General features: G+C 41.3%; 1 protein-coding gene across 3 annotated transcripts in view; it reads right to left on the reverse strand.

Moving 5' to 3' along the window:
* pik3cb (phosphatidylinositol-4,5-bisphosphate 3-kinase, catalytic subunit beta) overlaps positions 1 to 15,394 on the reverse strand; it is a 69,038-nt gene that overhangs the window by 18,734 nt on the left and 34,910 nt on the right. For all 3 annotated transcript variants that reach the window (XM_084352086.1, XM_084352087.1, XM_084352088.1), the window contains 3 exons: positions 7,234 to 7,429; positions 4,372 to 4,600; positions 2,278 to 2,507 (listed from right to left, as the gene is read on the reverse strand). In XM_084352086.1, coding sequence (XP_084208212.1) covers positions 2,278 to 2,507; positions 4,372 to 4,600; positions 7,234 to 7,392 — 618 coding nt within the window. In that variant the 5' untranslated portion in view covers positions 7,393 to 7,429. The remainder of the gene's footprint in view (positions 1 to 2,277; positions 2,508 to 4,371; positions 4,601 to 7,233; positions 7,430 to 15,394) is intronic.

Below are 15,394 nucleotides of genomic sequence, written 5' to 3' on the forward strand. Positions count from 1 at the left end.
GTTAGGCAGTGTCCCCAAGCTACAGATTTTACATATTAGACATTACATATGAAGTACTGTGAATACTGCACTAGCTCGCTAGCATAATCAAAAGCTGCATTTAATCATTACAGCCTAGTTACAATGGCAAAAAATGTAGATTAAGAGATTAATCAAGATTATTTCATTAATCGCCTGGTGATGAGCACAAAATGTAAACTGCAGGTCAGTCACAGATGGTCAAACTTACTATAATAATATTGAATAATCAATAATGCTTGTCCATATTTATACAATAGTCTTGATCCACCACTGGCAAATGTCTTGGTCTTAGTTTATTCGAAAGTTGGAGCAGCTGAGAACTGAAAAAGTTGGTCCTGGTTTTCTAGACATTGTTGTCAAAAGTCAAAAATAAAGTAGAAAATTGTTTCTCAACACAACTTTCATTCAAACATGTGTCTGTTGTAGGGAGACGACACCAGAGTGTTGGTGCCCTGTCGATATGAAGTCTAGATGACATAAGTAGAGAAAAGGACAGTGAGAATATGAGACTGATAGATGTAACAGACAGGCTTTAACATAAATTGCCAGATAGACTGGACGCTCACACCTCATACAGCTCAAAAAGCATCTCAATTCTCACACAGGCGCACACACACAGTGTTCATATACAAGTGATCACTTGGACATGTGTGTATTTGTGGCTGAATGAACTAATGCTGCAGCAGACTGTGCACTAAACTGCGTGATTATGCAAGCGGGTCGTCCACACATTGCCATCTAATGTGCTGCACTGGGGCTCGCCGATTCGTTCTATTTATAGCATGGAGATGACCTGATACCTGAGATGAAATTATAATTTCCTGGAGGTTGATTAAAAATGCCATCCATTAATAATTAATAACAAAATAAAAATCTTGACTGCATTGTGGAACTACAAATTCAGCAGCAGAGATGTTTCCTGAAGGGATTTTAGCATTTTTGCCCATTTCTCTCAACTGTTTGTACAGTATTTAGAAGTTAGATAATGCAGTGGGGAAAACCCTATGACCCTAATGACATCACTAAAAGCAGGGCTCACACTGAACCTTGGTCATATTCACTTTAGAACATTACACTACATCACCCCACTTCCTGTCTATAATGTGGCTCATTGTGTCTGACCTCCATAATAAGACTTCCTGCCAATGTCCACCTGAGCGCAGTGGCACAGATGGCCTGCCTTTGTGTATGTGCATGTGTGTGTGTCTGTGATGTTTATCAAAGCTGATATACACAGGTCTGGAGGGACCCGACCATCTGTTTTATTATTAACTAACATTATTTCTATAACGGAGGCAAAGAGAAAAAGACAGAGGGAGAGACTAAGACAGATGGAAGGAGACAGTCAGGGAGTTCAGAGAAGGAGAGGGAGAGGTTTCATTTTAATCAGGGTTTGGGTCCCCTGAGCTGCCCTGCTAATGTGCGTGTGTGTCCGGGAGGATGGCATAATTTCGCTGATGGTTTTGACCCACTTAGTAGTTGTCACATGACTCACTAGTTGGGCTCAGTCACGTGACCACTGAGGAGCTGCCAACTGTGAGCAGTAAAAGAGGCTGAGCTACAGTGCATGTGCCTGCGCTGGTGGAGTCACATGGCTACTTTTGCTACTCAAACAAGTTGGTTTTGTGTGCTGTAGTGGTGCAGTAAGTCACACTGTTATTCTGAGCTCATTGTGCATGCAGAGTTGTTGTGCAGGCAGCACAATATGGGTTTGGCTAATGGGTCCATCAAAGGAGTTTTTTGTTTCCTCTTCAATTAGAAAAATGATAACGTGAATAGAGATAAGTACATAAATTAGCCATTATTCTTCATAACTGCTAGCTCTCTACCAAGAATTACAAGTATCTCTCATCATAATGCAATCTATCCAAGTGCCACTTACCGTAATATTACACCTATTATGTTTAATGACCTGAAGTATCTATTACAGTAATATTTATTCAATTTACAAAGCAGTCATAAAACAATCATTCATTTATTGTGTTTGAACAATTTATGGGAAGGCAATTGGTTAAAACCTCAAATAATTATAACCCTGAGCCCTAAGAGAAGGTCTAAGAACAAATATTGTGAAATACATTAGTTATTTCATTTTTATTTATGTTCTCTACCATTATTTAGAACGTTTCCAATTCAGAATGGATCTGTCCACATTACTGCAATCTACAATAAAACCCTGGACTGAAAAGAGAAAAATACTCGTATGTCCCGTCCCTTACTTTGCAGCATTTGTCACACTGGACTAAGAACTCTTACCTGAGACTGGTCGAAGTGGATGATGACTTTGAGGTCAGCTGGCCGGTCATTGAGGCCATCTGCGATGGCTGTTCCTGCTGTGGGCTCCAGCTGTGGGGAGAAGCAGGCCTGCAGCCACTCTGTGTATGTCATCATCTGGACTCTTTGCATCCTTTCTTCACTCATACGAAACATCTTACTGCGAAAGTCCTTCACCTCCTGATCATTTATGCCATCAAGTTCATGGAGACCTAGCGGTGGGAAGGAAAGGGCATTGTTACAGGTTTGCCTCAAAGCAGAATCAGAACAAAACACTTGCACGTAAACGTTGTCAGAAAATGTTCCTGATTGTAAGTGAGGAGGAGAGGACAGTGTGTTGGCTTTCAATGATCCATGTCTATTTGTCTATTGTTCTTTCAAGGCCTTGATTTTCCCCCTCATATTCAGAAACTTTCAAGTATTTCAAGGACCCATGGGAACCCTGTAAATCAGTGTTTTTCAATGTGAGCTCAGCACGAACCTCATGAAGTTCAAAGAGCTGTTGAGTGGGTAGCTGTATATATAAAACTAACATGCTTTAACTTTCATTAAAAATGCATAAACACCTGTGCAACACTTGATGCCATGCATGTGCACCTAGTACTAATGAATGTGTAAGAAGGATTACAAACAGCAGTGTCTCATGGGATTAAAGCAGAGCCTTCGAATATTCATACAAGTACCAAATGCCAGAGGTATATACCGCTGTTTGGCTGATCATTCTTTATCTCTGTGCTCCCTGTTGAGCTTTTGTCTTTGTGTTTTTATCAAAGGGCTGCTACACAATACTCTCTTGGTAATGAAAACAACATGTTGACATTTAAAGCCGTTTAACATTCATATGACCCTCAGCATTCAAAGGAGGGCTCTGGACCACATTAGCTGCATTGTGTGGGTGTGCAAGCAGGTTTGTGTGACCGTTTCTGCAGGGAAAAAACATGGTTGGCCATGTGAGTGTGTAATAGTTTGTTACTGTGCGTTGCATGAGGTTCGAGGGGTGTGCGAGTGTGTGGGGACTATCCAGAAGAGCCTGTGGGGTTCCTTTTGAAAACACCACTTTACTCTGACAAAAGCCTTTAAAAAGATCATGTCAGACCAAAGTGGAGCCAGGAGGGGAGAATATCAATATCGTCTGAGTCTCCTTCAATTAGACTCAGAGCCCCTTCTCTCCCTCTTTGCCTCTGAAGAGGTCTGCTGTGTTCTGAGGACATCCATAATCCTCAATATCACTGTCAGAAGAGGGTCGAATGTGTGTGTTTGTGTGCAACTTCACTTATAGCTGGTTCATTGTTATTGAGTGTTTATATCTATTTTGGTGACTACATCAAATAAAATTTAACACATATAGTGCTGTGCAGTCAAAGACTAAAGAGATATTCATATATGATAAAGAAAAGAAACAATTTTTGTGATTTTCGTCTGAAAAATAACAAACGATGTTTCAGTTATAGAAGTAGCTGAAGATTCATTTTCTATCTGTTAACTAATCGATTCATTGTTGCAGCTATATTAAGCACTGTACTGCTAGGATATACAGTATGATATAGATATACGAGTCTATCTTTGGATCTTTTCGGTCAAGTAAAAACGTTTTTTTTCCCTCTTATGCATTGATAAATATTCTGTCAACAGATGTTTAATCGCCTCAGAGGACTTTGCTTTTCTACTGGACTGATCAATCCCATCTGCTCCTCTAAAAGGCCTAATCTTCACCAGAGATAACACAAAGTGACAGGTGATGGAAGACATGTCGGGAACACGTCCAGTCAATCCTCACGCTTCTCTAACAGACAGCAGGGTCACTGATAGAGGCCAGCTGCAGATGGGCCTCGGCTCTGACGGCTGGGGCGAAAGTTGCTGAGTAGGAGAGCTACTGAGTGTAGTGAAGGAGGTGCTTAAGGCTTGTTGTGCAGGGGGAAAGATTTACTGTCCCACTTACCAACTCTAAGTGCTTTTCTTTATTGGGAATGTCAAACAGGGACAGTAAACGGATCAATCTGGGGGGTAGTAATGTGTGTAAGAGCTTGCATGATAACTTTAACTTGAGGGGAAGTCTCAGAAGGGATGCTGTCTTACCCTTGCCAATGAGCACGCCGATTTTGGAGTCCAGCAGGCGCTCCGCTCGGCCGCAGTTGCGCGTCACCAGCTTGAGGACCGGCAGGAAAGGGCGAACGTCGCACAGCCTGCGAGTCTCGTCCTCCAGTTCTTCGTGCACCGCTGCCTGGTTGACACACTCGAACATGTGGCTCTCCATCTCGCCCAGGGAGGGAAACAGTGGGAAAGACTGAGCCTGCTTCCATAAGAGCTGGGGGGAGAAGAAGAATCAGAGTTTCACAGAAGTGCTTTTGCACTACAGAACCACAGGAAGTGATTTTATTGTCTCCATTAGACTCAATTAAATAAATCCTGCTTAGTAATATTTGCAACCAGAATAAACAACAGCCATGCATATATGAGATTATCTGAGGGTTTCTGAAAGGGTTCAATAAAAAAAAGGCATCTTCTTAACACATACAGGACCATTACAGTGCTTTTGATTCAGTGGTAATATGAATGACTTCAGCAATAAAATGCTGCTTTCCTTAAGGGCCATGCATTCTTCTTCCTTTTCATTACCCATAATGCAACTTAGCCACTGAGTGACATCACTGGGGGATATTTATCAGAACACATGCCGATTCCTGGAGCCACAGAAGGCTTTAAACTACTTTACTCTAACATATGAAGTAATAATAATGATGTAATATATTGACATAAGTGTATGTTTCATGATCAGGAACAAGCATGACTCATGGCAACATGACACAGTTTCTGGGTGAGCCGATCAGGATGTGAATAATCAGTCCACTAGCTAATCCAGCCATGATTCATGTACCTGTGCCCCCGCAGCATAATCACAGGGCCAGGTGTCAAGTTGTGTGTGTTTGTCTGAGGTTATAAAGTTATGCTGTGGCATACTAGAAGAGGTCACGTTTGACATCACAACAAAAATATTCTCCTCGAGGAACACTCGTGATTTTATGTTATGTTGATCACATCTCTCCATAAACCATGTGCAAAATGCAAAGAGGATTTAATTATTTGATTTTCTTAGAAATTAATTGCCAAACAAACCAGCTTTAGAAAAGTATCACAATGCTGTATTTACAAGCGTTGTATAAAAGGCTGCAGTCTCAACAAATCACAAATGGAAAATGAAGATTTTCCAACGATAATGGTCAATTCCACAAAACATTTTAGAACAACTGATGGGCTTCCTGAGAAATCTGATCTGATGTTTATGAGCATGAATGAAACACAGTCATTCTTAAGCCTGGTCTTATTGCCTTCTTAATAACCAATAAAAAGTCTGGTACTGCATAAAGCTATCGGGAAGTCAAAGGAATATTCTCCCCTTTGGCTCAACGAATACCCTTTCTCACATTTGTCCTGCTCTTTCATTTATTAGAAAAGTCCTGGAGGAGTTGCCCTCTCTCTGTCTTCCCTCTGTCCTTCTTGCCTAAGTGACGTATAATTTGCCAGCAGTTTCCACTGCTTCTGGACATGCATTCCTCTGGGAATGAGAATCTCTCACGTGTGCAGGCCAACACACCCGCATATACATCTTATCCAATAAACCTTAAGGCCTGACCATTGGACAGAAACCTCACTTACTGTACAGTTCCATGAAAATCAAACACGACTGCCCAGAGCAAGTATCTATGAATGTCAGACAAAGTGAAATCAGATCTGTATATTGGGACATGTTATGAAGCCATAAGGGATTTCTACGAAATGGCAGGCAATGTACATACAGCCAGACTTGTTTATTTATTTGCTATTCAGAACAACCTCCCTCCAGACTTTGTTTAATGGTGTCTGTCTGAGGGGAACATGTTTGAGAAAGTGTGTCGATGCAGGGCATGTTTTCTGCATTGATCAAAACATAAAAGTATGCTTTTATATCAGCTGTGAGAAGGTTAAACACTAACGAGAAAAATACAAATACTGTACACTGTAATGTAAGCCAACACAACAGCCCTGAATACACACTGTAATAAATATTAACTTAGAAAAATGTTTGTAAGGATGACTATTACTACTTCGAAAGTTTCAAGTCTCAGTAGCACGGATATAATGCTTAGTAGAACAGTCTTGTAAGTTTAGTTAATTTCATCACTTTACTGTCATGCAGCCTTTAAAACCACAAAATGACATCCAAAATCTAAGATCATACAAAGCGTCACATCATGATAACGATATAATTTGGATATATTACCCAGTAGACGCTTTGTCAAACTTTAAGCCCTCTTTAAATTTTAATTCAATTTAATGATGACACACTCCAGAGCATAATTCCACTTCTGCAATAACTCATGTTTTGATCTGATCCAACCGAAGCTAAGAGAAAACACATTCATCTAATATTTGCTGCACCGATGTCCAGATGATACAAACACCTTCTCACTAACACATTCTTTGTGCCACTTTGTAAACAGGGTAATTTCCTTAACAACTCCTAAAAGACTCATCCAGCCAGTGACTTCTGACCTTCACTTCACAACATTAGCTGCAGTCATGCATGATGTCACGAGTTATTTGCGTGCTGAAAGCAAAGAGGTATTCATAAACAAGCTGCAGCCACCTCTGTCAAAACAGGCATTAGATAATGTCTAACAGACCAGCTGTGACTGTGTGTGTGTGTGTGTGTGTGTGTGTGTGGCGTGTGTGTGTCCTCTTTAGGAAAACAGACCAAGAGGCATCTCAGGACATAAAGTTGGGACAAGCAAGCGAAGCAAATAATTTAATAATTGAATTTAATATGCCTTGTAGTGTGTTAAGCTGATTTCATTAGAAACCATTAATTTATGTCATGCTGTAAAAACAAAGCTGAAAAAACGTCACCTCAGCACAAACATATGACTTTAAGTACACCTGATGTGGATAAATCTCACTCACCAGTTTGATGTGCTGAATGGTGGCCTCTCGTGGAACATCCATCTGGATGTAGATACCAGTGGGCAGCAGAAAATCCACAGTGATCTGGTCCAGAGCGTGGCCGGCCAGGGGCGAGTGGGCCGCCCATATGTCCAGGAGGTCTGTCATGGCAGGAGGCATGGCAAGGGGCACCACACACCACCTCAACCATAAGGACCTGGAGGAACAGAGGAGACAATCGCACACACAGTTTAGACTGATATTGAGTATATCGAATTACAAAAAGGGGACATTTAATGAAAGGCGCTTTTCACATTTTTATAAATGTATATTTGTTCTCAGGAGGTCACTCTCATTATTGCAGGGTGGAGTTGTGGGATATGTTCAAATCGGCCTTAAAAAATGTAATTACACAGGAGAAAAATCATAGCCTGGGTTAAGAAGTTGATAAAATAACAACTTCAGAACTAACAAACAAACACACATCATGTGAACATGTTACACAACCTTACAGCTTAGGGGTGGTATTCCAGAGCCCCATCAGGCCATTCCTCAAAGCTAACTCAGCTGTTTAGGCCTGGTTAAAACCATCCAGATAACTGCAAATGTGAACAACTTTAAGTCAGAGACCTGAGATTTCAAGCACAGATAACATAAATTCATCGTGAGAAAGACACAGTTTGAGTAAAATAGCTTCAAAAGCCGATATTTTTGGATCTGCATTAGTAAAATTGTGCCCAAATGTAAACCTCGTCAATTACTAGTCAAAAGTGACAAAGCTCAAAAACACACGGTTTATCTTGTGAAGCTTTAGCTTCTGAGGCTCGTCAAACAATCCAGTTATATATTGAACCTTTCAATGATGCATTAAAACCACCATTGTGCTGTTTAACATGCAGGCTCTTTTTCTCCTATCCTTTTCATTAACAACAAATTGACAGGCGCAAATGATTCAGTGTCACTGTATCCCTGTGGGGGCAGCACTGTGCTGAGTCCAGTGTGTGGCTGGTGGCTTTAACTTGGGTGAGGGCCAGTGCTCAGAGGAATGCCCACTAAGCAAACAGAACAAAAGGTCAGCCTGCCCTCCCCTCTTCTGACAATCTGTCCCCTCCGGCAGAGAGAGCACACACACACTCACACACACACACACAAAGAAAACACTCACACTTATAGATGGATGATGCATGCATAAAAGTGCACGCTAATAAATATGCACCGTGCACAATGTCACAAAACACACACATATGCTTACACAAAAACAGAACAGTCTGCTGTGAAGATAATTATCAAGAAAGGCATGAGGGGGCTAGCCTGCCACAGGTCCTCTCCACAGGCTCAAAGCACTGGCTGAGATAGGCTATTTCTGTCTGCCAATGAGACATGCGGAAGACTTGCATCTCAAAATTCAGTGCATGCAATGTACATAATGAAAATGCATTTCAAGGAAAACAAACAAATGCACATAAACAATAAAAGTTAACTGCGGTGAGTTCCCTTGAGCTGCAGTACGTGGCTTCCCAGCTGCTGTTGTAAATTCAGCCCACAGCCTGGTTTCCATTTGGGCTCGTGCCTCAACCACAGCTGTACCGTCCCACCACTTCCACCTGCCTTTTTCTCATTACCTAGTCCTCAAGTGGCCTAGTACATTAACTCTTCCACTAGGCCACAGGTCCATCTCCATTTTGTCTCGATCTGCCCATTAAAAATGACAGCCCTGATTGCCTCTAATGGTCTTTCCCCCTTGAAGTTAAGTGCTCAAGCTAGCAGCAGATGAGCCGTAGTTATGCCACGTGTCCGAGGACGGTGCAATATCTGCTGTGCATTTGGAGCCACAATCTCAGCCACTTAACATTATCAGCCATGCAAAAGGAAACAATCTTGTGTGTGTTTCTGTGTGTTGTTCAAACTGTAGATTGCTGTCTGGAATCTCTTGAAGGGACTTTACAGTTGCTGCATGTGATAAGGGGTGACTCAGACAAGATCCGTTCAACACAACAGACAACAACACAAATTACACTACACAGGGATGATTGTGTAGGAAATAACTCCTACATACAGAAGACAATGTTTTACTCACTGACAGAGACACACTTCCAACAAGAAAATATGCAACAACACAAGAAACCATTCAAATGAACATTTAGAGGCAGACAGTGGTGAGCCTGTAACGTCACAAAGGTGCACAGTTACACACATGAAAAGTAACATGACACCCAGCATGTCTGTCTGACGCACTGACAACACTGGGTGTGCAGGGATGGATGAACAAGTACATGCGCATGCACGTCTATACATCTAAACACCTGTCTCATTAATTATGGGCTTCTAGAATGACGTTTTCACACCAGACAGCTTGACTACTGTCTCATCCTGCTGTGATGCCGACACACTCGGCTTCTCTCTCTCTCTCTCTCTCTCACGCTGTATAGACACAGGTGAGCAGGGTTATTGAGGATGTGGTGGCAGACAGCCAGAGGTCTGCTGCCAGGTCAGGTTTCAGCGGCTGGATCAGAGGAGAACAAGTGCGTTGGCAGGATCAGGGAGAAAGAGAGAGTTTCAAGTGACAACAAACAGAAGAGCCTGCAGGGATCCATCCAGGTAGCTGACATTAGCAGAAGTAAACGATGTTTCACTACTATGGAGCCTTTAGTCCACAGCTCCCAGGCACACTTTGATGGCTATTTGCGTTTGAAGATGCAGAAATATGATTCTGCTTGCAATTGTTTCGTGTGCAAACCAAGGGAGATTGATGTAAGAGCTGTAAAAACTGTCATTAAAATAATGAATTGCAATTTTAAGTGTAAATTGTCTTTATGCAGGAGATTCAACATGGCTCCATAGCCGCCTTTCACATACAGCTCACATCTCTGACTCTTTGTGTGTGATCAAATATCTGGAAAGGGGTGTGTCAGTAAATCAAAGGGGAGTTGGTAGGTCAGGGGGAAGCATACCTGAGAAACAAACAGGTTTGCTTTAGTAATAATGTCACTGACTTCCAAAAAAGATGAGAACACAGAACAACATCACCTCAAACATACAGTTCACTGTAGGGGTGAGCAATCTGACAGTTTAAGATGGTGATCGACCTTGAAAGTATTCATAAGGTACTTTTTAGGTGAATCTTAGAGATCACTGTATTTACAGCCACTACAAGGAACTTTCATTTTTTGTTGATTCTGGCAGCACTGTACCACCACAATAAAGAGCAACCTCTCCCCCCAGGCAGAGACTGTTGGAATCTGACTCCGTGACTATTTTAGTTTATACATAAATAGCCAATCTCCCTGCTGATGGTCTGTTATGCTTATGTAGATCATAGAGAAGGGTCACTATTGAATTGAGACTGTTTCATAACCAGTTAAACGTTCACCTTTTAATAAAAGTGTCTCCAAAAATATAAACTGTCATCATCTACTCACCCCCATGTCGATGGAAGGTCGGGTGAAGTTTCATAGTTCACAAAAAAAATCTCGTCTGGTGTAATCAAAGTGTTCGGAAGCTCAGAGATCCCAAATTGATTTCAAAAGACAGTATGTCCACCCTCAACGAGCGGTCAAGCTCCTATTTCAGACGGGATGCACGCTAATGCTTTTATCTTAGCAGATCTTGATCACACTGACTGTTTGTTTTTTTCATTTTAAAACAAGTCCCCATCTACTTCAGCTGTCACAATCTAAATGATGGATTAGATCCCAATTAAATAGATTGTGATATTTTTGGACACAGACCCAAAAGTAGTTCACTGCAACCAATCCAGCCACAAAGCCATACCTCACATAACAGCAAATCACTGCTTGTAATGGAAGACGTTCCTCTGAACCAGTGACAGTGACATGTTGTCTATGTGACGGCTTTCATGCCCAGATGCATTTATGGTTATTTAAACACTAGTGTTACTCAGCACTCTCTTTCTAAAACTCTCTCTGTCTGACAGTAAGAGGCCTGTGGGGCTCTCTACAATGGAGTGTGTGTCCACGCATCTGTGGGTGTGACTGATGAGAGAAGGGCTAACATAAATGGTTAGTGTGTGTGTAAAAGGTCATGTCTGGTGATTAAGGGTCTTGTGACACATTTTCTACCGCACTGTGCTAAAAATAAAGTTCACAAAAAGGATCTAAGACCTCCTCACCTCACCACTACAATCACTGCACTCCTGTAGCATGGAGGCATACACACACAGGCAATACTGAGACTGCTTGAGTCAGCGTTTCCGCCTCTGGGCAGGCAGAGTGAGCGTGTATGTGTGTGGGTGTAGGTGGGATGGTGCGTGGCTCCATCCGGCTCATCTTTCTGTGTGAAGATGTTGTTTAGTAGACAACTTCAAAATGTCTCGCAGAAGCAAAAAGGAAGTTCTTATATATAATAGTTATAGTTATTTATTAGTGTATTAGCTGATGGTCAGAATTCACTTGACAAACAAAGATTTTCTGGTAACATCATTTAAATTGAGGATTTGTTTTGTTTTCGGTTTCACGTAACTGTAAATCTAGTAGTTTGGATTTTGGACTGTCAACTGGAACAAAATGGCAATTCAAGGATGTGGGTAGCAGAGTTACAGCAATTAATGAATTAATTATCAAAATAGGCAATTCATTTTCTTATAATATAATAAAATATAATATAATATAATATAATATCCGGCAGAATAATCAAAAATGAAATTATTGGTTGTCCTACTGTCAAGCTTTGATAGCTATTTTACATCGTTTGTGAACATTTTTTAAACTAAATCAATTTATTGAAGAAAAAAACAAACATCTACCGAACAATCAATAATAAAACCAGTCAATAGTTGTAGCCCTAATTGCATTGTATGACATCAAAATCAACAATCAATACATTAAGTTCGGCAGCATGCTACTGCCACCCCCACATATCTTGTTTCCCTTTAAGCAACTAACCACAGTGATACAGAATGATGCACATTGTTAAACAAGCCATAACACAACAGAGCTGGATGCTGCTGCACCCACACAGCCTGTTGTTGCTTCAAAAAATGTTTAGTTCACAGACACTGAAATCCATCCAAGCAACAGAAAATGGTCCATTCATTCGAGGAGTACCTTTTCTCTTTGGCAGTCATTACTGAAAACACAGCTCACAAACTACCTCAGGTAACCTGTCAGAGTTTTGGAAGATGAATGAACAGCGGGTGTAGCTTTGTGCACAATATGCTTACTGTGTTCAAATCTGGCTCAATATTAGAGCGTGTTGGCCTCTGTGAGAGTGTGTGTAGGTTAACAGAGAAGCTGTTAAGCTCAACAGTATGTGTTTGTCTGGGGAGCGAGTGGATAAGCGGTTTGCTGGGGGGTGTGTCTGTGTACTGTGGCTGGAGCGTGTGTGTGTGTGTGTGTGTGTATGTGAGTCACCAGTCGAGCAATCCTAACCCTTACTGTATTTAGGAGTGGACGTAGGTGGTGGCTGTAGACAGTAAACACACATTCAAGTGTAACGGTCACTTTAACTGTGACACACTGTGGTTGGTCAGTGACTAGACATGTTTGTGTGCATGTATGAATATTTGTACAAAGTGACTGCAGTGTGTTGACATTCAAGTTGAACCCCTCATGTTGCACTCATGATATATACCCAAGTATTTCCAGTGCTGCTTCAAATTTTTTTCTTTTTTTTCATCCTACAACTATTTCTTGCTTCATTGCCTTAGTTCTCCCACAGTGCCCAGTTTCATCTTTTTTACTGATCAAATATTCATCTTAGTGCTGTTTCCTACAGGAAGTAAGAATGAGGAAGCATCATGAAACCAGATCCCCTGTAAAGATATTCTCCCAGCCACTAGGGAACAACTTGTCTCCGTACACACACAGCATCTGAGAAGAAACATGAATGAAGTGAATGAGTGGGAGTGTGTGTGTACTTTTGTGTTTGTAAGGTTTGTGTGTGTGTGAACCGACCACATCCGGACAGCTAACAGTGCTCCGTCGTGCTAACCACCTCCAGTGACACAGTGGCACATGTCTGCCTCTCAGACAGGAAGCAATGACACTCGACAGGAAATGAGTGACAAACAATAACCAGGCCAAAAGTCCCAACCAGTCATTCATAAATGATGAATGCTGAGTCATAGGCTGCGCTGTTATTCTTATTCCTGAAGAGTTATTTTTTATGTTGCTTTCAGTATTCTAGTCGAATAAACAGGATTGTAACAGGAACTGATAAAATATCTGTGCATTGAGAGTATGCACAGCAATGTTTGTTCATGCACTAACAGAGTTAGAATCCACACACATTAGCAGTCTGTCCCTTATAAAAGGATTATTTCAATAAGGTCAAAATCCGCAGATGTGTTCAGACTAAAAGCTAAGTGAATTTTAGATAGTACACATAAAGTGAATGCAAAGATGTGAGTGGACAGACGCAAAGTTCAAAATGTTTCAGTTTGAGCAAAACACCATTCTGCCCTTATCGCGTGGCCTTATGACTGCACTTCACAGAGATACACAGGCAACGGTGTGAAGGAGAGAAACTGGAGAAAAATATAGAAACATACACAGACACTGTGTATGCTGCTTCAGTAACTATAGGTACAGGTAATGTCCGTAGATTAACACAAAGGCTACTACCGGTGAATAAACACAGATGAGAGAAGAAGATGTACTAAGTTTCATTCAGCAGTACTGCAACAACACAATCATGACTGTATGGTTCACAGACACTCAGACATTACTGTTTGACATGTTTTCACTGAAGCATTTTGTCTAAAAGTCCAAACTTCTTCCTGCATTACAATTTAGATGGTTACAAATTACCTATGATCAGAGTGACATTTGTTACACAACCATTAAACCTCTGTGACGTTACCATATCCAATCCATTGCCTACTGTTACATCATGGGTAAGAAAAGGAGATCAGATCAGCATCAATCTCTTGTGACAACTGTGCACCAACATATCAAAGCACCTCTAGCTGTGACATCATGAGGAGTCACTGCCAGATAGATTGTGACAGTGCAAGTCCGCATTGTGACTCTATCAAGTTTGAATGACATTAGGGGCTCTAATGTGCACTCATGGCAATTTTCCTCTATGTTTGCATCAGGAGGACCAGGTCACTGAGTGGATGCAGTGAGACAGACAGAGAGGTATCCGCAGAAGAGGAGCAATGGGAACAGATCCACTGCAGAATTCTCTTAGAGCAACACATAATCCCTACAACAACAATCACTAATGGCATTAAAGACACACTGTTTGTTAGTATGCCGGTGTGTGCACAGCAGTTGTGATTATGCACTTGTAGGGAAATGCAAGTAACAATTTGTTGAAGTGTCAAAAAGGGTCATTTAACTCTAAGCTAGGATGAATAAGAATTTCATGGCTACCCCTTTAATGAATCCACTAAGGTAATGGTGTTTTGTTTCTTTGTGTTTGTTTAATTAATTGAGAATTTTTTGTTTGACAAGAAAGGTGAAGAGTAACAAAGAGAGGGGATGACACGCAGAAAGTTGCAAGATAAATCTCTAGGATGCGCTGAGATGCATCATCAGTGATGTTCCTAGGGTCATCGGGGGTTTCAGGCAGACCGGGTAGGGCCACAGGTTGGCATCAAACCAGCTGCTCAAATCTAATTCATGTGGTTTAAAGTCCTCGTCCGGTTATGTCACAGCAAAACCCTTCACTGCAGATGGAAAGCACCTGTATTGACATCACCGCTGCGGTGTAAACAGAACATGCCTTCAACAGTGCACTGAAAGGCAGAAAATACCAACATTTATCATTTCTGAAAAGAGAACAAGGCGACATTCATTTTTTATAATCAGTTGCCTAGCAACGGTGCTCTCAAGTTAAAACGCTTGAACAACAAGCATATTACGTACTAAACTTCCCATGTCGAAAACATGATCTCACAAGTTCCACTTTAAAGGCGGCATTAGTCTGAACCTGCCTAAAACACACTGCCTGCACCGAACTGTGTCATCCATCAGTGCATGTGTGTGTGTGGTATAAAAAGCAGTCTTTCCACAGAGTTTTTCCCACGCCTATGTATAAAATCTCCTATCATGGTAATTACACTCAGTTGCAACAGAAACTGAAAAGTATAACCAGTGTTGAGGGAGGATTCATTGGGGGCATGTTATATTACATTGTATTAGTAAAATCAGCTAGGTGTACCAAATAAACTGGCAACTATTTTCGATAGGAAAGGTTTAGCAAAATCTCCAGCAGT

The sequence above is a fragment of the Pagrus pagrus genome (assembly GCF_965226575.1).
Source record: "Pagrus pagrus genome assembly, chromosome: 4".
NCBI classification, from domain to species: Eukaryota; Metazoa; Chordata; class Actinopteri; order Spariformes; family Sparidae; genus Pagrus; species Pagrus pagrus.